This window comes from Rutilus rutilus (genome assembly GCF_951802725.1).
Source record: "Rutilus rutilus genome assembly, chromosome: 11".
NCBI lineage: Eukaryota > Metazoa > Chordata > Actinopteri > Cypriniformes > Leuciscidae > Rutilus > Rutilus rutilus.
The window spans coordinates 1,982,632-2,005,131 of record NC_140216.1 but is presented as its reverse complement, the minus strand read 5'-3'; the positions used below and the strand labels follow the sequence as shown (position 1 = coordinate 2,005,131).

General features: G+C 36.6%; 1 protein-coding gene across 1 annotated transcript in view; it reads right to left on the bottom strand.

Annotated features, from left to right (window-relative positions):
- ext1b (exostosin glycosyltransferase 1b) overlaps positions 1 to 22,500 on the bottom strand; it is a 109,887-nt gene that overhangs the window by 6,869 nt on the left and 80,518 nt on the right. The window contains exons 5-9 of the mRNA XM_084423363.1: positions 18,433 to 18,565; positions 15,230 to 15,348; positions 7,905 to 8,000; positions 4,946 to 5,035; positions 96 to 256 (exon numbers count right to left, since the gene is read on the bottom strand). Of these exons, the coding sequence (XP_084279489.1) occupies positions 96 to 256; positions 4,946 to 5,035; positions 7,905 to 8,000; positions 15,230 to 15,348; positions 18,433 to 18,565 (599 nt within the window). The remainder of the gene's footprint in view (positions 1 to 95; positions 257 to 4,945; positions 5,036 to 7,904; positions 8,001 to 15,229; positions 15,349 to 18,432; positions 18,566 to 22,500) is intronic.

Genomic DNA, 22,500 nt, shown 5'->3' with positions numbered 1-22,500 from the left:
TCGGCAGCAGAAACTGTGTCAATCAACTCATTTGCACATTATAGTCCTGAAGCTGGAGGCGCTGGCCTCATTTCTTCAGTTTCTACACACAGTACCTGTGGTAAATGGCAGCTCCGGTGAGAACCATGGAATAATCATTGGTCCATTTGGAGGTGTAACCCCAGCGCTCCTTATTATTGTCCCAGAAATGACTTCGGGCCGGATATCCCACAATCCTCTCTGGGAAACTCTGCCACACCGTGAAGGCGAAGTCCACCTGCAAGACAACGTCGAGCTCGAGTTAGAAGCCGCTCGCCAAACCAGCGCTATAAAGATATACAGAGTTAACCCTCACACCGTGTCCTAACTACACACGATACGTGATAAAAGACTCTTTTCCACGTTAATCCGAGTGTTTGTCCTAACCAGCCGCGACGGCGACACGCCACGATTCTACTTTAGAAACGGTTTCTATTTTTCTGCGACGTCACGCCGGAACAACAAACACAAAGTGTGGCGATGATAATCTCAGGTGCTGTTTATGTGCTTTATTTAATGTTAAAAGCGTGTCATGTGACTCTGAATATCATTTAGTGCTCCAGCTTTGTAGCTGTAAAAGCAACAGTGGATAATTCACCTCAGATCCTGAAATTAAACAAATGGAAACAAGAACGTTCAAACTGAACAAACAAGTGTATTCTTTGACAAAGACTGTTTTAGTAACTCAGCCTGTGTATTTTTTATAATGTTTAAATGGTGTAATATTTGTGAATTTGATTATGTTGCTGCTTATCCATTTTCTTGCGAGTGCCGTCGAGATTACTCTCTGGTGCCGCGAGACTCCGCCCACACGCTGTTCTAATTGGCTGACTCCGCCCACACACTGTTCTGATTGGCTGACTCCGCCCACACACTGTTCTGATTGGCTGACTCCGCCCACACGCTGTTCTGATTGGCTGTGGGTTTTGATTGATTTTGACGCATCTCGCAGTCGCGTCATATCTAGTGTGGACAGACACATTATTAGTCGCTGGAATCATATCACGTCGCGTCTGGTTATTTTTTTATTTCAATTTTTTTTTTATAATTGAGTGTTCACCAGAGGGGTCCAAGACCCCTAGGACTTTTGTCGAACTTGAACCACGAATACACACAATTTTTTTTTTTTTTTAGATGGATTCAAGGTGTTTTGTGGTTGAAATTTTAAAAAGTAAAAAATCCTTCCCTCACGGGTCCATTTGACCCCATAGGAATGAATAGAATGTGAGGAATGCTTCAGTACACACAGAAAACCCTAAAAATGCTCAGAATTCAAACTAAAAATGATAAAACTTTACCAAAAAATGATTTGTATAATGTCTACATGTGTATCTGAATGCATACTGAAGAGAACTGACTTCAGGACCCAGTGGAACAGCTCATTTGCTCCATATAGAGCTATAACCAGTGGCAAGAGTCATCAAATATCATAATAAATTATTTTTTTTTCCCAACAAGAGGTCGGCAAAGACACCCAATGAAAGATGTTTTGAGCTGAATTAAAAGGTTTAGGCATGAAATTGTAAGTTATTTTGAATTTAATTTGAAATGTGAGTAATGTACTTAAATTACAAAATTACTATTTATTGATTATTTATTGATTAAATCAAGTAATTTAAAGGTAAATAAAATCTCCAAACATCTGCATTAAAAAATAGAAAAAAGTATTATCAGAATAAAATAAAATAAGCTTTCTGGACACACACACACAAAAAGTATAATTTTAGGGATTCGGGACCTGCGAGGGAAGGATTTGTTCCAGGATGCAAAGGGAAGGAACGAATAAAGAATGAAAGCTTTCTCATGACAAAAGCCAGACACAGAGATCCACACTTTCAAAGCTGAGGCTGAGAAGATGCCCTCCTTTTCTGAGATCAAAGCATTTAAACACACAATTACTGAAACACATCAATAGTGTGAGCGGCGGATCTGAAGTCAGCAGAACTGAAACACACACACACACACACACATACACACACACTGAGATTATACAGCGTAACTCCACCGGCAGGACATGTGCGGCTCCTGCTATATAAACGGGGATGGAGAAAGAAAGAAAGAAAGAAAGAAAGAAAGAAAGAGAGAGAGTAACTGGAGTTTTCCTGCAGTGTGGTCGAGATAACGCATGATTAAAGGAAGACAGGTTTAGGCGCTGGACTTCAGCTGACTCTGATAAGGAACGGACAGAACGAAGCGGAGAAGAGGAGGAACGAGGGATGAAGAGGTCGAGCTGAGATGGTTATGGGTGGAGAAGTGCAGTGGTCTCCAGATCTGAAAGGTTGTGTGTTTAATCCCAGAACAGCGATAAGAGGGTTCTGATCCGACATCTACACTAGTGTTCACTGTAAGAGATGCTGATTTAATCCAGAGAAACAGCCGGAGCATTTCCCATCTCTCTGATCGCTTCATTAAACAAGCTGATCTGGCTACTGTACGGATCAAACTTTATATGTAAATGACCTCTGTTATGATTGGCTATATCAACTGATGCGTGAGATTAATAATAGTAAATGTATACATAAATATACAAATACATGTATTCTTGTAGGATCAAACTTAATTTTTATCAATATATACAGTATAGATATTGATGCATTATACACACTCTCTCTTTCTCAAACACACACACACACACACACAATCTCTCCCTCTCCCAAACACACACTCTCTCACACAGTATATATTGATTATAATTAAGTTCGACCATCATTTTTTTTTTAATTGACTTAACTTTTTTTAAACCAACCATCTGGGTTTAATTTATAAAAAATAAAATAATAAAAACAACAGCCAAAAAAAAAAAAAAAAAAATAAATAAATTTTTCCCAATAAAAAAGGGGCTTAAGCTGCTGAGTTTCAATCACCTTAAATAAATGTTTATAGATGTTAATCAGCTCTGATGTTTCCAAAATAAAATAAAAATGTTTTATTAACAATATTATTAACTAATAGAGATGCATTAAATGTATCACTAAATCGCACACAATAACTTTGACAGTCCTGACATAAACCATCGCGGACCTCGTGCCCAAGACACCAAAAACTGGCAACAATAAAGACGACATTCACACCATGAATAGAAATAAAGACGATATTCACACCATAAATAGAAATAAAGACGACATTCACACCCATAAATAGAAATAAAGACGACATTCACACCCATGAATAGAAATAAAGACGACATTCACACCCATAAATAGAAATAAAGACGACATTCACACCCATAAATAGAAATAAAGACGACATTCACACCCATAAATAGAAATAAAGACGAAAATAAAGACGATATTCACACCCATAAATAGAAATAAAGACGAAAATAAAGACGATATTCACACCCATAAATAGAAATAAAGACGAAAATAAAGACGATATTCACACCCATAAATAGAAATAAAGACGAAAATAAAGACGATATTCACACCCATGAATAGAAATAAAGACGACATTCACACCCATGAATAGAAATAAAGACGACATTCACACCCATAAATAGAAATAAAGACGAAAATAAAGACGACATTCACACCATAAATAGAAATAAAGACGACATTCACACCATAAATAGAAATAAAGACGACATTCACACCATAAATAGAAATAAAGACGACATTCACACCATAAATAGAAATAAAGACGACATTCACACCCATAAATAGAAATAAAGACGAAAATAAAGACGACATTCACACCCATAAATAGAAATAAAGACGACATTCACACCCATAAATAGAAATAAAGACGAAAATAAAGACGACATTCACACCATAAATAGAAATAAAGACGATATTCACACCCATAAATAGAAATAAAGACGACATTCACACCATAAATAGAAATAAAGACGACATAAAGACGACATTCACACCATAAATAGAAATAAAGACGACATTCACACCATAAATAGAAATAAAGACGACATTCACACCCATAAATAGAAATAAAGACGACATTCACACCCATAAATAGAAATAAAGACGAAAATAAAGACGATATTCACACCCATAAATAGAAATAAAGACGAAAATAAAGACGATATTCACACCCATGAATAGAAATAAAGACGACATTCACACCCATGAATAGAAATAAAGACGACATTCACACCCATAAATAGAAATAAAGACGAAAATAAAGACGACATTCACACCATAAATAGAAATAAAGACGACATTCACACCATAAATAGAAATAAAGACGACATTCACACCATAAATAGAAATAAAGACGACATTCACACCATAAATAGAAATAAAGACGACATTCACACCCATAAATAGAAATAAAGACGACATTCACACCCATAAATAGAAATAAAGACGAAAATAAAGACGACATTCACACCATAAATAGAAATAAAGACGATATTCACACCCATAAATAGAAATAAAGACGACATTCACACCATAAATAGAAATAAAGACGACATTCACACCATAAATAGAAATAAAGACGACATTCACACCATAAATAGAAATAAAGACGACATTCACACCCATAAATAGAAATAAAGACGACATTCACACCCATAAATAGAAATAAAGACGACATTCACACCCATAAATAGAAATAAAGACGAAAATAAAGACGACATTCACACCATAAATAGAAATAAAGACGATATTCACACCCATAAATAGAAATAAAGACGACATTCACACCATAAATAGAAATAAAGACGACATTCACACCATAAATAGAAATAAAGACGATATTCACACCCATAAATAGAAATAAAGACGAAAATAAAGACGATATTCACACCCATAAATAGAAATAAAGACGAAAATAAAGACGATATTCACACCCATGAATAGAAAGAGAAAATAAAAGAAATATTAGAAACTTTCCATCAGCAGAAATAAAGAGCAGTGACAGAGGTGTGTGTGTGTGTGTGTGTGTGTGTGTGTGTGTGTGTGTGTACCTCAGTGGTGGACAACACTGTGTCCTCGTCCAGACTGAACACTGCGTCGCTGATGATGCTGTCGTACGGCTGGAACCGGCTGCTCATGACCTGCAGAAAACACACACACACACACACACACACACACACACACACACAGATCAGATCTATGATACAGTCTTAAAGCCTGTTCACACCGAGAACCAGAACGACGACCCAAACATTATTCACACACCAGATATCATTTTTGATATTGTTTCACTAGTGTGTGATCAGGACACTATAGTTCATTTCTGTGAGTGAGGAGAGCAAAATAAAGTAAACTGTGACATATTATACCCAAATATTCTTCATACAGAGACTACCAGTGACATTTATACATATTTGGGAGCAAAAATTATTCAGACACTTTGAGCTGATCATGGTTTGCTGAAGTGTGTTTTCTTTAATTGCTAATGCTCTTTTTACACACAATCCAAATATTTGGTTATTGTGTGTGTGTGGTTGGTCACTCATAAGAGGAGGAAATTTACAATATGAGACTTACAATAAGCAGACCACATGCATTACAGTCCTGTCACAGACGCACACAACAACAGCCCACACACACACACACACACACGCAAACGCACATGCAAACACTTTATTTCAACTTTTGTCAAAACACACACAGACGAATCAAGCCTCACCGGCACAGAATGTCAAAACAGTGTCGGAGTCATAAACGCACCGAAAGAGGACTGGGTTAAAGCACAAGCAAACTGGAAATAACAAACACACACACACACACACGGCAGTGCTGCAGGAAACTCCACATGCTATCTGCACTTCTAGAAAGCCAGCGCCACTATATGAAGGTGAAAGATGAGGAAGACTCGATTAAATCTAACACAGGAAATCTCACATCTCAAACACACAGATGCCAGAGAGAGGGGGGGGGGGGGGGAGAGAGAGAGAGAGAGAGAGAGAGAGAGAGAGAGAGAGAGTGTCAAACTGAACAGTCTTTACAGTCACCAGGAAATCCAAATGGAATTTTTTTTTTTTTTTTTTGGAATATTGCAGTATTTATTATAAATTAATTATCCATGCACATAATTTTTTAATTCATGTTCCTGGTAATCTTGAATCAGAATAACTTCCCCTCATCTCTTCTCTTCTCTGATGATGAGGGCGGGGCAACCTGTCAATCACATGAGATCAGCCAATAGCAAACCCCAACCATCCAATCAATTCCCTACGGACAACATCAAGCCACGCCCACATTTGTTCTCGTTCCAGAAGCGCTTCACTCGGATAGACTACAGATCTATCGCAACTTCTGTTTCATGCCGACTTTAAAGGAAACCTGTTTGGAAACGATCATTTGCCGACTCTAATCAATTCAGTTTGGTGCAAAACTGTAGAATGCAAATATTCAGCTGAAACAGCAACAAAAATAAAATAATAATTCTATTTTGTGTATAAAAGGTAAAGATGTTAGCAAAAATGATGCTAAAGTATGTAAAGTTTGTTTGGCTGAAATATTGCGAGGACTTCATTACAGATAGAGTAATCTATCATCTGAGAGCAGCAGGGTGTAATTACACACATCTGATTACTAACAGTTTGGGTTTTGGTTTCCAGCTAAATGAAAATGTTAATTTCGGTTTCAGTAAATAAAAAAAAATTCTGTGCATCACTATTATAATTAAAACTAAGACTTGCTTAAAAACATTAAAAAATCCAAATGTAGATTTACACACACATATACACATACACACACACATACATACACACATACACACATACATACCAGACATATAAAATATCCTCATTGCACCAAATTTTGTGTTGACATAACTAAACTACTAATAAATTTCTTAAATTTCTAAACATAACTAAAAATTTCTTTGTGATAACTTCACAATCCAATCAAATCCCAACTGGCTATTAATCAAGTCCCGTCGTATATTATTTCCCTTTGACTATTACACTTCATCCAGAAACTAAAGCACTTCTCAACATGTAGATGTTGTTGTGTAATGAAAGGCAGTCGGAGCGCAGGGAGAGAGACGGAGAGGCTCAGTTTTCCCTGCAGGACCTCCAGATTCGGGAAGAACGCGAGTGTTTAAAAAGGAAAATGCCCAAAGCTACTCTTCAGTGCGGTGTGGGACCAGGCTGTCAATCACGGCTTAAAAGAGCTGTCTCCTCGTCAGCCAGTCTGGGTGGGAACACACACACACACACACACACACACACACACACACACACACACACAGCAAACAAGCGAGCCACAAGCCGTACACACCACAGGCTGACTGGCACGACTTCACTGCTCTCTTCCCTCAGCCAGAGGAAAACTAATCCTTCTCTCCACTCCAAACACTGGGAAACAACACTCACAGTCCCTCTCTGTTCCTCAGCTTTAGCCTAGACCCCACACACACACACACACACACACACACACACGCTAGGGATGCAGCGTTGTTTTTACTGTAATATAAGGTTTCATTCCAAAGTTGAATGTTCAGCATCATTACTCCAGTCTTCAGTGTCACATGATCCTTCAGAAATCAGTATAATATGATGATTTGATGCTCAGGAAACATTTATGATTATTATCAATGTTGTAAACAGTTGTGCTGCCTAATATTTTTGTGGAAAAAGTGATGGGTTTTATTTTTCAGGATTCTTTGATGAACAGAAAGTTCGAGTAGAAATAGAGCATTATAAGTGTCTTTGCTGTCACTTTAGATCAATTTACTGTGTTCTTGATGAATTAAAGTATTAATTACTTTTATTGTATTGTATTAAAAATTGTATTGACCCCTGCACTCGCAAAGTTTCATGCATTTTTGATTATATTTTTAGAATTTTAATGTGGCGCATCTAATAATGAGATGCATTTTTCAGCTTTAACGTGCAAAAAGGAAATGCGCATATTGAAGTATGATAAAATGGAAAACCTATGAGAGAAACCCCTACAGAAACCTTATCTCACCTTGTTCTCTCCCTCGATCACAATAATGGGCACTGAAGTGGCCGGCCATCGATGCTTGGCGGGCAAAGGCTTGTCACAATTCCACAACACGATAATCTGAGAAGAAAAACAGAAAGAAAGAGAGATCAGCAAACAAAAGTTATGCATTTCTATCACTAGCCGCGTTTCCGTTACCCTTCAAATTGCACAAATAGAGAAATTGCGAATTGAAAATACGTAATTCCATGTATGTGTCAGAGCAAATATGTAAATAGGACCATTATTAAATATGCGGACGACTCCGTTATAGTGAGTCTGCTCCATAAAAATGATAGAGGCCACGGTCCAATAATTGAAGACTTTGTCCATATGGTGCGAGGAGTCGCACCTTCAATTGAACATATCCAAAACGAAGGATATGTACATTGATTTTGGAAAAACTCCAGGATATGAGGCTATAACTATAAATGGTCAACTAGTGGATCAAGTACAATCCTATAGATACCTAGGGACAATTATTGACTCTAAATGAAATTTCCAGGAGAATTGTGAGGCTGTCTGTAAAAAAGGACAACAGCGTCTATACTGTTTGAGAAAATTGTACCATTTCAATATAGACAAGACTATGATGACATTATTCTATCATGCTTTTATTGAAACCATCATATCTTTCTCCCTATAGTGGTTTGGTTGTGTCTCAGTCAAGCACAAGAATCGCCTAAACCAAATTGTAAAATGGTCAAGTAAGCTGACTGGGGAGCCCCAGCTGCACCCCACATCCCTGTGTGCTAAACAACTACAGCGGCTAGCTATGGCTATCAAAAAAGATAGCCTACATCCTCTGAATAGGGAATTCCAGTATCTCCCCTCTGGACGGAGGCTAGAAGTTCCTGGTTACAGAACCACAAGATTTAAAAACAGTTTTGTACCAGCGGCAATCACTCTGTTAAACAAACGGTAAAATTATTTTGGCACTCTGGTCATGTACTGTTCTCTGTTCCTCCTTTTTTCTTTTACTACTTGTTTTTATATGTTTTAATGTTTTGTGTGTTGCATGTTATGTTGTGGTCAACAATGATGCCCTGCCTCTTAGACTGTAAAACTAGTTTACCTACGGGTACCAATAAAGTAACCTAACCTAATTTTCGCAAAAACTCCCATTTATCGCAAAAAGGTTTTCAGGCAATTTGAAAAAGAAATGTTTCGCAAAACTGCAATGGAAACAGTTTTTGTGCATTTACAGGTCAGCTGGCGTAGATGACGCGGTGTGTTTGGACAGAATACGAGACAGAGTTCTTTATTAAACTCATATAAGACAAAATAATTACAGGAATACTGGATTCTAAACCTCAAAGAAATGCCACAATCAAGACCTCGAAGCAGAAATGAGGGAGAAACACCCAGAAACACCTCATATGTGCCGCTCACAAGTATAATAAGGGTCGTTCCTTACCATTAATGCTTGGATAACACGCATACGTCTCCTTCGATTACTAATAATGGCCAGTGCGGTGGCTGGGATATACTTAAACCTACCAATGTCCGTCGCCATGATTTTTGGACTGACTTATCGCGAATTAAGTTTTAGTCGCATAACATCGGTTAATGGAAACGCCGTCATTTCGCAATAGTTTTTTGTCGACATTTAGAAGAAAATAAAAAAATAGTTTTGTGCAAATCTGTAATGGAAATGCGCCTACTGCCTCATGGGAAGGAAGGATCTGATCCAGTGCTCAGCTTATGTGTTTCTAATAACACAAGACATAATATTACATGTCATACATAATCATACAAAGCCACACTTAAATAGAGCATGTGACAGTGATACGTGTGAAGTTCAAACGCATTTCTTTTATGATCGTGTATCTGGTTTTCGCATTAGTCCCAAACCAACCTGACAGCGTTACAGGGATTCGGTGTCGGTTTCAGTTTACAGCCGTGAGGTTTTTACATTCACTTTGTTTTGTCACTTTCAAGTGTGTTTGAGTGATTACACCTCCAGCTGAAGCGACTGGCTCTGGTTTTACGTTAACACTCATAAATGTTTCATGCGGAGCGACCCTTCTTCCTCTCAGAGTGTGTGTGTGTGTGTGTGTTGGTTCTCAGAGTCGGGTCAAATAACTCATTAAGAGCGCTGGAGTGTTTGGACTCAACCCAACACTCAGGGTTTTCAGAGTCGAGAGTTAGTGAGTTTACATGCACAAGCAAACGCTGATAGACTATCAAAAATCAGCTCCGTCTACAAGCCCACAAGAAAAATAAATGAATATAAATGAGAATTTAAAATGCTGAAGTGATCAGGTTTGACATCAAAACATGAACACGAGTGCGCAAACTGAATAAGCCGACAGAAAAGCAATCAAAGGTGTTGAAAGGGAAAGATCGAGGCTTGCTGATCAGGTTTATGAAGTTTCCCCTATAAAAATAAATAAAAGTTAACATATCAATTGAAATAAATTATTAAAATGTATTGATGTAAATATTTCAATTACATTAAATTGAATTTAAAATCAAGCGTTTACACGTACAACAAAACTGAGAAAAAAAAAAATCAGCTTGTTCTGAAAATCCACAAGAAAAATAAATGCATTTAAATGAGGATTTTATATCTTTGAGGTTCTCTGGTCATGATGACAAACATTAGGCTTATAAACCTTCCCCAATAATAAAGAAAAAATATTTAAATTGAAATGACTTTATTGAAACGAATACAAAATGTATTACATTTAAATTAAAATTACTAAAATAACATTTTATTTTATTACTTTAATATAATAGTTTTTTTTTTTTGTATTTCTTTTTTTTATTTTTAGGTATAATCTTTTTGTTGTTAACAAGTGCAACTTTCCCCAATAATAATAATAATAAAAACAAAAATTTAAACTGAAATGATTAAAACTTTTTAAAATTAATATAAAATGTATTATATTTAAATCTAATTTAATTGGTTAATGATTGCAACTTTTGTTTTATTTTAAATAAATTCTCAAAATGTATTGAGTTTAATATAACATTTATTATATTATATTTAAATGAAAATTACATTTTTATTTTATTACTTTATATATAAAATGATTATATTATATTATATATATAAATCTTTAGTTTTTCTGTGAAAAATGTAATTGAAAATTTGTTTTTATTAAAATGTACTGAAAGTAGTATAACATCTACATAATATTATAAATTGTCTAATATGATATGCGTTGGGAATGACTCGGGCTCGATCGCTGCTTTATGAGCAGCATTTCTCCACACGCTAGAGCTGCTTAAACTGGAAAAGCACTATATTTTTATTAATGCACTCGTTTTAATGCGCTGGTGATATAAACATCCATCCAGCCTTTTTACTTAACCACATCTTTCATTTCATTAAGTCCCAATGGCAGATTCACGCCGCTCTCGGAGCACAGAACAGAAGACAGGAAAGCTGGACTGTCTAATGATATTACACGCAGGAGGATCAGGCCTCTTCAAACTTTAAGCATTCCATAATCTATAATAAGATCAGAGACATAATTAAACTACTTAAACTCTTAGAAACAAAACAAAGCCTGAAGGTTGGATTTTTTGATAACGCAGGCCGTGTTCATGGACCGGCTCTGGATTTTGCTGAAGCATGTAGACAGATTCTGAGCGAAGCCTCGGGGGATTCAGCTATCAGTCACCGGTTAAGTGCGCTTTCTAGTTTAAAACATAAACACTGTCATAATTCAAGGCTGTAACCATGTCTTACCCAAAGTTTTTAAAGTCTCTTTTTTTTATTACATAATTAAAGGATTAAATGGGATTTAAGCGAACAAAGAAACGGAAGGATGAAAAAAGGTCTAAATCTAGTTGTGAAGCTATCAATTTAAACTATATGCAAATAATATTTTTAAAATATGCACACATTTACTCTTATTTGCATGTGGAGAAAATGCAAAACATTTAATCATGTAGAAGATAAGATGATAGCATGGCAAATTTATATCGTAAAACAGTGAAATATTAAATGTTACATCTTTCCATGCACTCTTTTAATGTTAGACTATAGTGCTGTTGAATGCTGGATTCTGATTGGTTGACGAACGTTATGAGCTGCACAATTATTTTCCGGGAAACGCACAGATGAAGTAGTTCCAGGCAGGTTTTGACCGCATTACAGCTCTATATCACTTCGCCAAATGATTTCAGTCTTTACAGACGACAACAGCAAAAGAACCAAAACCCACAGCGACACTGATCACGCAAATAAATATAGTAAACAATAGGATAAAAAAAACCCAAATTATTTCCATGTTTTTTGCCACAAAATTACGTTTTATTATGTACGGAAAGCTCAAAAACACACACACACACACACACACACTTACAGTACAGACACACACTCGCAAAGAAACGTGTTATTTACTGATATTTTATCAGTAAAATAGTTTAGCAACTTAAAAGTTACTTGAAGTTTCTCAGTAGCGAGGAAATAACAGCACTGTTCTTGAAGCAGATAAACTTACATTTCACAATTCGTAGAGACGCTGCTGTCGATGATTGAGACTCGGGTAATTCTCTCTCTCTCTCTCTCTCTTTAATAACTGCATTATCTCTATCATTATCTGCTATCAGTGGCTGAAGCCTCTGTTACAAGCTCTAAAACTATGTTTTGTAATTAGCAACGGAGGCGTGAGGCAGATAAGAAATTAGTCCCACACACAAGAGCGTTTTAAGGACACAAATGTTTGACAAACGTCTTGAGATACAACATCTGAACAATATTTTAAGGTGTGGTAACCGATCTGTTAAATTATCAGAAATAATCGTGGCTGCATTTCCACATCTAGTGTGCTTTATTTTCTAACATTTCAATTACACAAAAGCGTCGTGTTGGAATTCACACTCGTCTTCTGTGAGCAGTAAGCCCCGCCTTCTTTGATTTCATTGGTCATCTCAATCATTCTGACATTGACGAACACCGAGGCAGACCAGACTAAAAAGCTTAAAGTCCCCCTGTAGTCAATAATTCTCAATAAACAAAATAAACTCATCTTTGATCACCAAAAAAAAGTTTTCCTTAAAGAAATATCTTGAATGTAACTCGACACCCTTGCCTCATTTAGTATGCGTGGTTCTATGAATATGCAAATGAGCCCCGCCTCCACTCACTCACTCAGCTCAGAGATCCACTGGTTGACGATCACACGTTGATCTGATTGGTTACAAGGTAGTTTGTGACGTCAGAAACACCAGCGATTTCAAAGTGTGTTTTTGAGACTGTCTTTGGTTCACTGCAGTTTTAAGGAGGAAATACTCAGCAATGGTGTCGACTTATGAACTTACACATGCTTTGTCTTAAAGCGTATTAAAAACACCACATAGACACATAAACAACCTTGATTTTCACCACAGGGGGACTTTAAACCTTTTTGTCATCCTAACACCAAGAATATATCTAATACTGCGAGGGACGATTAGGCAATATTCATTGATTGAGAATTGTTGTGAAACACGTCTCGTTTCGACTATATCGTGTTTTTTCTTTTTATGACCTTGACATGCAAAGGATTTGAAGCCTTTTAAGGCCCTGCAGGGACCCTGAAAGTAGTTTTTCACATGCCTAACTTAAAAGGGTATTTTTATTTGTGTGTGTTTAAACACACACAGCATCTCTCTCAGTTGTGGAGGAGGAGGAACATGCGGAGACTCTCAGCGGTGGGTCCGAATCTCAGTCTCAGAGTCTGTCAGAACCAGCTCAAAAGACGCCCGTCGTTCTCCTCTCGTTTATTTATATCCCTCCTTCATCTGCGCAAAGACTGCGGGTGATGCATTGTAGCTAAAGGAGCCTAGCATTGCTATTCCCATCCCTGCACTTCAGCTGGAGTAGATTCAGCTCCGCCAGAGAAACAAAAGCCAAGCGTTCGTTCGGCCCGAGTCTTTTCAAGCCCGGAGACGGTCTGAGAGAACCGCCAGCTTGCGTGTGTGTGTGTGTGTGTGTGCAACATGCTTCACACAATCAGTCAGGACATGTTGAATTCATCTCTCGCTCTCTCATGTTAGAGAGGAATCAATACGTATCAGTTCCCAGGCTGGTAAACACTTCAGAAGGCTCTGGATCCCATGGAAACTCTCCTCTGTGAGGTTTAAGAGGGGTGTAAACTGAGTCGAGCGTCCAGATGCAAAGTGTGACGCTTCAAACCGCTTCTACCGTTGAGAGATATCCACTCGTCTTCAAGAGGAAAACAACATCGCTCGGCGACCTCATCACATCAAATTACGTAAACAAATTATATAATTTTCCTAAGGTTCGGATAGCAAAAAGGAGTCAGAGCCCACGACACGGTCCAACGGGACCTTATAATCATTTCAAATAAGACTAAATATACTTTAAGCCTCTGGAGTGGACGAACGTGCCGATGCGTTTTGGTGAATTTTTTCCACATAGCAGCTAAATCGTCATTTTTTTGTCATACAGTAATCATCATTCGAAACTGTAAAGGGTCTACTTTTATTAGTGTAAACTCATAATAATGACTAAACTTTGTGCTTTCATAAAATAAAGAAAACAAACAGGGTGTGTGTGTATTCTGCAGTCTCTGTATCCGTTAACTTCTGAAACGCGTCACAAAAATGAACAAACTCAGCGAATACTTGCCACACAGACATGAGAGACGTGTCTTTAGAAAGCTTGAAGTGTCTATATGAATATCAATCAATTCAATTATTAATTGGGTAGAAATTGCTGAGAAATTGCTTCTATTTTTTTTTTTTGTAAAAAAACAACCTGTAATCATAAATGAAAAAACAAAAACAAAACACGTAAATTCATTTTTTATAAAATGTAAACTCTGAAAAACATTCCTTTGTTGAAACTGCTTCTTTTTGTGGAAGTATATTATTTTAAATATTTGTCATATTATAAATATACTTAAATATTAAAATATTGATATAGGTATTCTAAATTAATTTATACTGTCACTCCTAGTTTCTGTAAATAAAAAAAGTTTGAAATGGAGCAACTTTTTCTTTACAGTAGAATAATTAAATATATGTACAGTAGTACATATATTTAATATTTTAGTAGTAATTTATTCATTTAAATATTTGTAAGTCATCCTGGGACCCAGTGAAAGTTTGCTGAGGCCTCCTGGTTGAGAACCACTCATTAAATGTCATTAATTAAAAAAATCTATAAATATTGAATTATTAATTCAATTCAAATTAATAAAAACATATTGATGACGAAGCACTAACGCTAGATTTTGTCTTTAAATCATCTTCATTTGGATCTTTTCTCTGCAAATACTAATAAATATGCAATCTTTTTTTCCCATTAATTTCCTGAATTAATCCGGCATGTAAAGAGTTGTTCTTACCTGAGCGCAGTACTGAGATCTGGCCACTGAGACCAGGAGCTTGAGAATGGGTTGAGATTGAGAAACCAGTGGCGTGACAGCATGGATAACAGCGGTGAACTTAGGACTCGGCTTGATCCCTGAAAACAAGAGAATTAGATTGAGAGGATTAGATGGGAATCATAACCATCCAAAAATGATATAACAGATCTATGCACCACCTATTCATTGAACTTTTTTCATATTTTTTTCATATTTTTACATTTTTTACTTCATTGGAATGCTACGAAACTTGGTAAATATTTTAGCACACGCTATGAGAGCACACACACACAAAAAAAGATAGACATTATTCAAAAAGATTAAATGGTCCTGAAATTTTTTTACTTGTATTGTTCATAATCAAAAATGAGCGCATTGGAAATGAATGCGAGACGAATTCCATCTAGTGGAAGCGTGTGGTACTGCGACCAAACACATTCTTACTAAAAGCTGATATTTTGAGATATCAAACATGGAACACCACTCGTTTAAATGTCCTCACAGTTTTAGAGTCAAAAAATGTTTTGGAAAATATATATTTCATATAAAAATTGGAAATGGTATTTTTGTGCAATTTTCATAAGAATAAATTTATTCTTATGAAAAATGCACAAAAATACCATAACAACTTTTATTATTTTATTTTATTTTTTAACCAATATAACTTTTTACAAAGTGCTCGACCAATCACAACACACTACTCCAGCCGACCAATCAGAGAACAGTGTGCTTTTCAGAAGGAGGGGCTTCATAGAGACAGGAACTAAACAGAGCGTTACTGACAGACTGGGAAGAGAGGAGCCGCAACAATGGAGAATATGAGGAAAATAATCAACATTCAAGCAGCAAAACCTGTTCTAGTAGTACTTTATAAAAGGGCGTAATATGGCCTCTTCACGGAGTATGACTGAAGTGTGATTTAATGTGAGATAATTAATCCAAGTTTTACAGTTATTAAACAAACGACATGTTTAATTACAATCAACGATAATAGCATTAATTTCATGCACACTGTTTTTAATCTCTCTATAGATCAAGACTATTGCCCATGAGATAATAATAATAATAACAGACAGTTGGGCACCATCCTTTCCTCGCCTCTAAATAACTCAGCATGCTTAATTGGTGCAGCGGCGATGATGTAATATGATAATTCTTGCACAGATACAACATGATAATTCTTGAGGGTTCCCACGTTTTTTTTTCTTCTTCTTCACACTCGCATTTTCCCACTAACAAGAGGTGCTCGATCATCGGCTTCACATTGATTGGCCTGACAGCAGCGCAGATGAAGATGGAGGCGAGCGTGGGCTGCATTAGCAACCGTGCCACGCAACACTTTAGATTGTGAATATGGATTTCGTGATCCAATTACACAGGGCTGGTCGATAATCTATCAAGTCGTACAATGGTTGTCACTTAGCTACATGGTAAATTTGTAGATATCAAGCCACCTCTGCAATTAACAGATGACAGGAGAGGGTTTTAAAAATAAATCAGACGACGACAGGACAGAACCAGGGACACAACTTGGGGTTTTGAATGAGGCTAGTCTCAAATTAGGCTTTGACAAGGAGACCCACGTCTGTGAAAGATGAAAGAGGATCTGAAAAGTCCCATAATGCCTGTCTGTCATGTCTTAGAAAGCTCATTAATTCCAGAAACATTTGAACATAACCTCAAAACGTCATGCAGGACTAGTTTCTAAAAGTTTGGGAGAACAGAAACTTATGCCGTGTCCAAAATCACTCACTCGTTCGAAACGTTTTGATGAAATGATTCCAGTTCGCATGGATCCGTGGAAACAACACAAATCCTGTATTATGCGATGTCAATTTGTAAAGAAAGATTACACGCCTGCGCACATACGGACCCTTTCCAAAAAATTTGAATATTACATGAAATCACACAGTAATTACACAGTGATACCATGGTCATTGAATCAGGTTTTGGTTATGTTGGCAGTGTGGGCAGGTGCAAATCCTGCTGGAAAATGAAGTCAGCATCTCCATAAAGCTTGTCTGCTGAAGGAAGCATGAAGTGCTCTGGACATGTCCTGGTAGACGGCTGCGTTGAGTGGACACCACAGTGGACCAACACCAGCCGATGACCAACACAGACTGTGGAAACTTCACACTGGACTTCAAGCATCTTGGATTGTGTGCCTCTCCATTCTTCCTCCAGACTCTGGGACCTTGGTTTCCAAATGAGATGCAAAATTTGCTCTCATCAGAAAAGAGGACTTTGGTCCACTGTGCTTTATTACATCCAGAGTCAGTGCAGCCGTCTACCAGGACATCTTCAGAGCACTTCATGCTGACTTCATTTCCCAGCAGGATTTGCACCTGCCCACACTGCCAGAAGAACCAAAACCTGATTCAATGACCATGGTATCACTGTGTAATTACTGTGTGATTTCATGTAATATTCTAATTTTTTAAATCCTGTTTTTCGTGGGTTTTATGAGCTGGAAGCCCAAATTATGTACAAATAAACAACTAAATACTTGAAATCATTTAAGTTGTGGGCCCTGAATCTATAATCTATTTAACGTTTTGAATGGAATTATGGAAATAAATAAACTTTTCCATGATATTCAAATTTTTTGGAAAGGGTCTGTATATATATTCAAACGTGCATATCTATAGACTAAACACGTAATATGCATGTGCACGCCGTCAGCGTTTTCACAGATTCACGTTTTTGAAGTTTACACGAAGATGATAAGATTCTTCAACAAGTTTGCGTTCTCGATCCACCAAACACTGTTGTCATGCGAAATGAGCGGCCAGAACGCATTAAAAGTTTTCTGTTTTCTATTAAAACGGTGTCGTGTAAGCGGACCATAAGTTAATAACTAAAGATCTTTGCAACGGAAGTGAATCAATCAAAACTAACTTTATCTGGACAATAACTTTATTTTAGAGCTGCTGTAAAGCCTAAACAATCTCTGTTACTGTAATCTCCTATTGTCACTGTAAAGCTGCTTTGAAATGATCTATATTGTTAAAAGCGCTGTATAAATGAAGATGACTTGACAAGCAAGTGTCTGACCATATATAAAGCCACAAGATCAACTCATTACTCAACTAATTATTTTAAAAAAGCATTGAAAAGGAGAGCAATTTCATATGCATATGCATGTCAAACTATGCGCTATAATGAAGATGATTGTCAATTACCCAGTTTGCTGTAGAAGAAAGGGAAGTCTCCCAGGTAGGATGAGTACTGAGTGTGTGTGAAGAGACCGCCGGGATGACTGTTCCACATCAGATTACTCCTGGAGCTCTGCTGAAGCACTCGGTCCTGGATGATCTACACACACACACACACACACACACACACACACACACACACTGAGTACATCGTAAACAGGGTTTGAAATTAACTTTTTCACTCACCGGCCAATTTGGCTGCTAAATTTTTAAGTTCCCGGCCATTCAGAACTTCTATAGCCCCCAAAAAAGACTAATTACAGGTGAAACTCGAAAAATTAGAATATCGTGCAAAAGTTCATTTATTTCAGTAATTCAACTTAAAAGGTTAGGGTTCAAAACAAGTACTGAGTGCATATGCATGATTATACTTATCAGAGGGCCGACATTTCTGTATTTAAAATCCTTTTTTTTTTTTGATTTCATGAAATATTGTACATTTTCTGAGATTTTGAATTTGGGGTTTTCATAAGCTGTAAACCATAATCATCAAAATTATAACAAATAAAGGCTTGAAATATCTCACTTTGCATGTAATGGGTCTATAAAATATATTAGTTTCACCTTTTAAGTTGAATTACTGAAATAAATGAACTTTTGCACGATATTCGAATTTTTCGAGTTTCACCTGTACATCACAGCTTATATATATACACACACACACACAGTATATATATATATATATTTGCGTTAAATCTGCACAGATTCGGTTTACACAAACTTCCCCAGTAAAGTGAGTAAACATAGCAAGTAAAACGCTAAATTGGCTGTAGCGTATGTTAATTTCAAACGCTGATCGTAAACACTTCCAGCTAAAGTCCTCGGCCATGAGAGCCGTGTGAAAGGGCAAATTAATATTTCCAATTGAAACTTCAAGTTGAGGTGCAGCTCTGGGTCTCTAAACTACGAGACAAATGACCGAACGCCCTGGTTGTGCCAATAAGCCGTTTCTCCAGCGTCTCGAGAGCGATTGCTTCTCTGGCCTTGAGTGAGGCACTCACACGCTGTTAAAACAGACAAAGACTGATAGGATGTTTTGTTGTCGTCGTTTTCTTGGTTTATATTGTGCCCTTTGGTGTGAAAGCGGCTTGGCTTAGTGACAGCCTAATCGTTGGCAACTGGAATGGGTTCTCATATCCAAGTCTCTGAGATTGTGTCTTCATAATTCCAGGCTAGAGGCATCGTTGTCGTACAAACGATAAAGGTCTTGTCGAATTTAACTGAGCGGCATCTGGAGAGCTTTCATCATCATGCTGAGATTCAGCGCACAGAAATATTCATATGCAGACAGACAGAATCACAGCTGCATAATTAGTTCAGGTGTATGGGGAGGTGAATGACGGAGATGAACTCGTTCTGCATAATGACAATTAGGACTAATCAAGCGTGTCGGAGCAATCTGCACAACAAATACAAGCGTTCAATTAATACTGTAAAGAAACAAGGTGAAGTGTGTAATTTTAGCAGAACCACAAAAATAATGACCAAATCTTCTGTTTTAAATAAAGTTCAGATTTTTTCCTTGCTTTAAAATGTCAATGTTTTGCCAGTCATATTAAATAATTGTACTTTCCTTATATATTATAATGATATATTAGATTATGTTTTTGTTTTTTTTGCATAATGCAATATAATATAATTCAAAGGTTTTGGGATTTCTTTTTTTTTATTAATTAAATTAACTTTTATTCAGCAAGGACACATTAATGATCAAAACTGACATTTATAATGTTACAAAATATTTTATTTCAATTAAATGCTGCTCTTTTAAACTTTAAAATCAAAGTATCCTAAAAAAAAACACTGTTTACAACATTGATAATCAGAACTGTTTCTTGAGCAGCAATGCAGCATATTAGAATGATTTCTGGAGGATCGTGTGACACTGATCACAGGAATAAATTACATTTAAAAAAATATTATTCCACAATATTGCCATTTTAATCAAACAAATGCAGCCTCTCAAAAACAAAAAACAAAAAATTGTTTTACAGGCCCAAACATTTGAATTATTATATATTATGTTATGATGCTATGTGATGTTGTCTTGTAATGTTATAATGTTGTGCTGTGATGTTATATGATGTTGTGTTACGTTATGATGTTGTGTTATGATGTTGTGTTACGTTATGATGTGTTATGATGTTGTGTTATGATGTTGTGTTATGTTACGATGTTGTGTTGTGTTACGATGTTGTGTTGTGTGGAAGAAATGTAATATGTTCTATATGTTTGCATTTTCTTATATTCATAGAATCTTAGAAATATGATGATAATCAGATGAATGTAGTGTTGATACATATTCTTATTAATATATATATATATATATATATATATATATATATATATATATATATATATATATATATGTCCTTGTATATGACCGGACAAAAGTTAATGTGACTGAATGTATGACGTTATGATGTTGTTACATTATGATGTTGTGTTGTTACGTTATGATGTTGTGTTGTTACGTTGTGTTATGTTACGATGTTGTGCTGTTACGTTACGATGTTGTGTTGTTACGTACGTTACGATGTTGTGTTGTTACGTTACGATGTTGTGTTGTTACGTTGTGTTATGTTATGATGTTGTGTTGTTACGTTACGATGTTGTGTTGTTACGTTATGATGTTGTGTTGTTACGTTGTGTTATGTTATGATGTTGTGTTGTTACGTTGTGTTATGTTATGATGTTGTGTTATGTTACGATGTTGTGTTGTTACGTTGTGTTATGTTACGATGTGTTATGTTACGATGTTGTGTTGTTACGTTATGATGTTGTGTTGTTACGTTATGATGTTGTGTTGTTACGTTATGATGTTGTGTTGTTACGCTGTGTTATGTTACGATGTGTTACGTTAATATGTGGTGTTGTTACGTTACGATGTTGTGTTGCATTATAATGTTGTGTTGTTACGTTGTGTTATGTTATGATGTTGTGTTGTTACATTACGATGTTGTGTTACGTTATGATGTTGTGTTGTTACGTTGTGTTATGTTATGATGTGTTACGTTATGATGTTGTTACGTTATGATGTTACGTTGTGATGTTGTGTTGTTACGTTGTGTTGTTATGATGTTGTGTTGTTACGTTATGATGTTGTGTTGTTACGTTATGATGTTGTGTTGTTACGTTGTGTTGTTATGATGTTGTGTTGTTACGTTGTGTTATGTTATGATGTGTTACGTTATGATGTTGTTACGTTATGATGTTACGTTGTGATGTTGTGTTGTTACGTTGTGTTGTTATGATGTTGTGTTGTTACGTTATGATGTTGTGTTGTTACGTTGTGTTATGTTACGATGTTGTGCTGTTACGTTACGATGTGTTGTTACGATGATGTGCTGTGATGTTATGGTGCTGTGTTGTGATGTTGTGTTATGCTATATTATATTATTATTATTATTATTATTATTATATTATACTATATAATTTCTTTCACCTTTTATTCAAATAATTGAAATATCATCATGCTGCATCTTCCGACTCATCTTCCAACGAAGACTAAAAACCCTTTCCACCAAACATGAACAACGCTCACAACAAGCTCATCTGAGGTGAACATCATAAAGCGTGCGTTTGAGTGTTTCTCCCGCGACGCAGTCAATAACCGCTTGACACCAGCGCTGATATTAAACCGTGGTCTTGCAACCTTGCAGAACCCCACCTGTCATCTTAAAAACCCAATCTGAGAGGCTGATGAAGGACCGCTCCCTCCAGCTCAGCTCAAAGTCCTGCGTTTACGGACTGAAGTGTGTGATTGACGACTCAATCTCGCAGCACGAGGGCCACAATCTTCCCGCGGATGAAAGCCACTCCTCGGATGCGATCTGTAATCGCACTGGCGCTGTGTGAGGTCCAGACTCAGGCCTGTCACTGACTCGTCGTCTGGTGAGGTTAATTACTGTGATTTGTTGATTGCATGACACTGTCAGTGGCTAAACATAGAGCGATCTAAAGCAGGAACAAAGCTTTGACAGAATATACTTCATATATATATGGCACCAAATAAACACAGAGAGACTAAAGCGG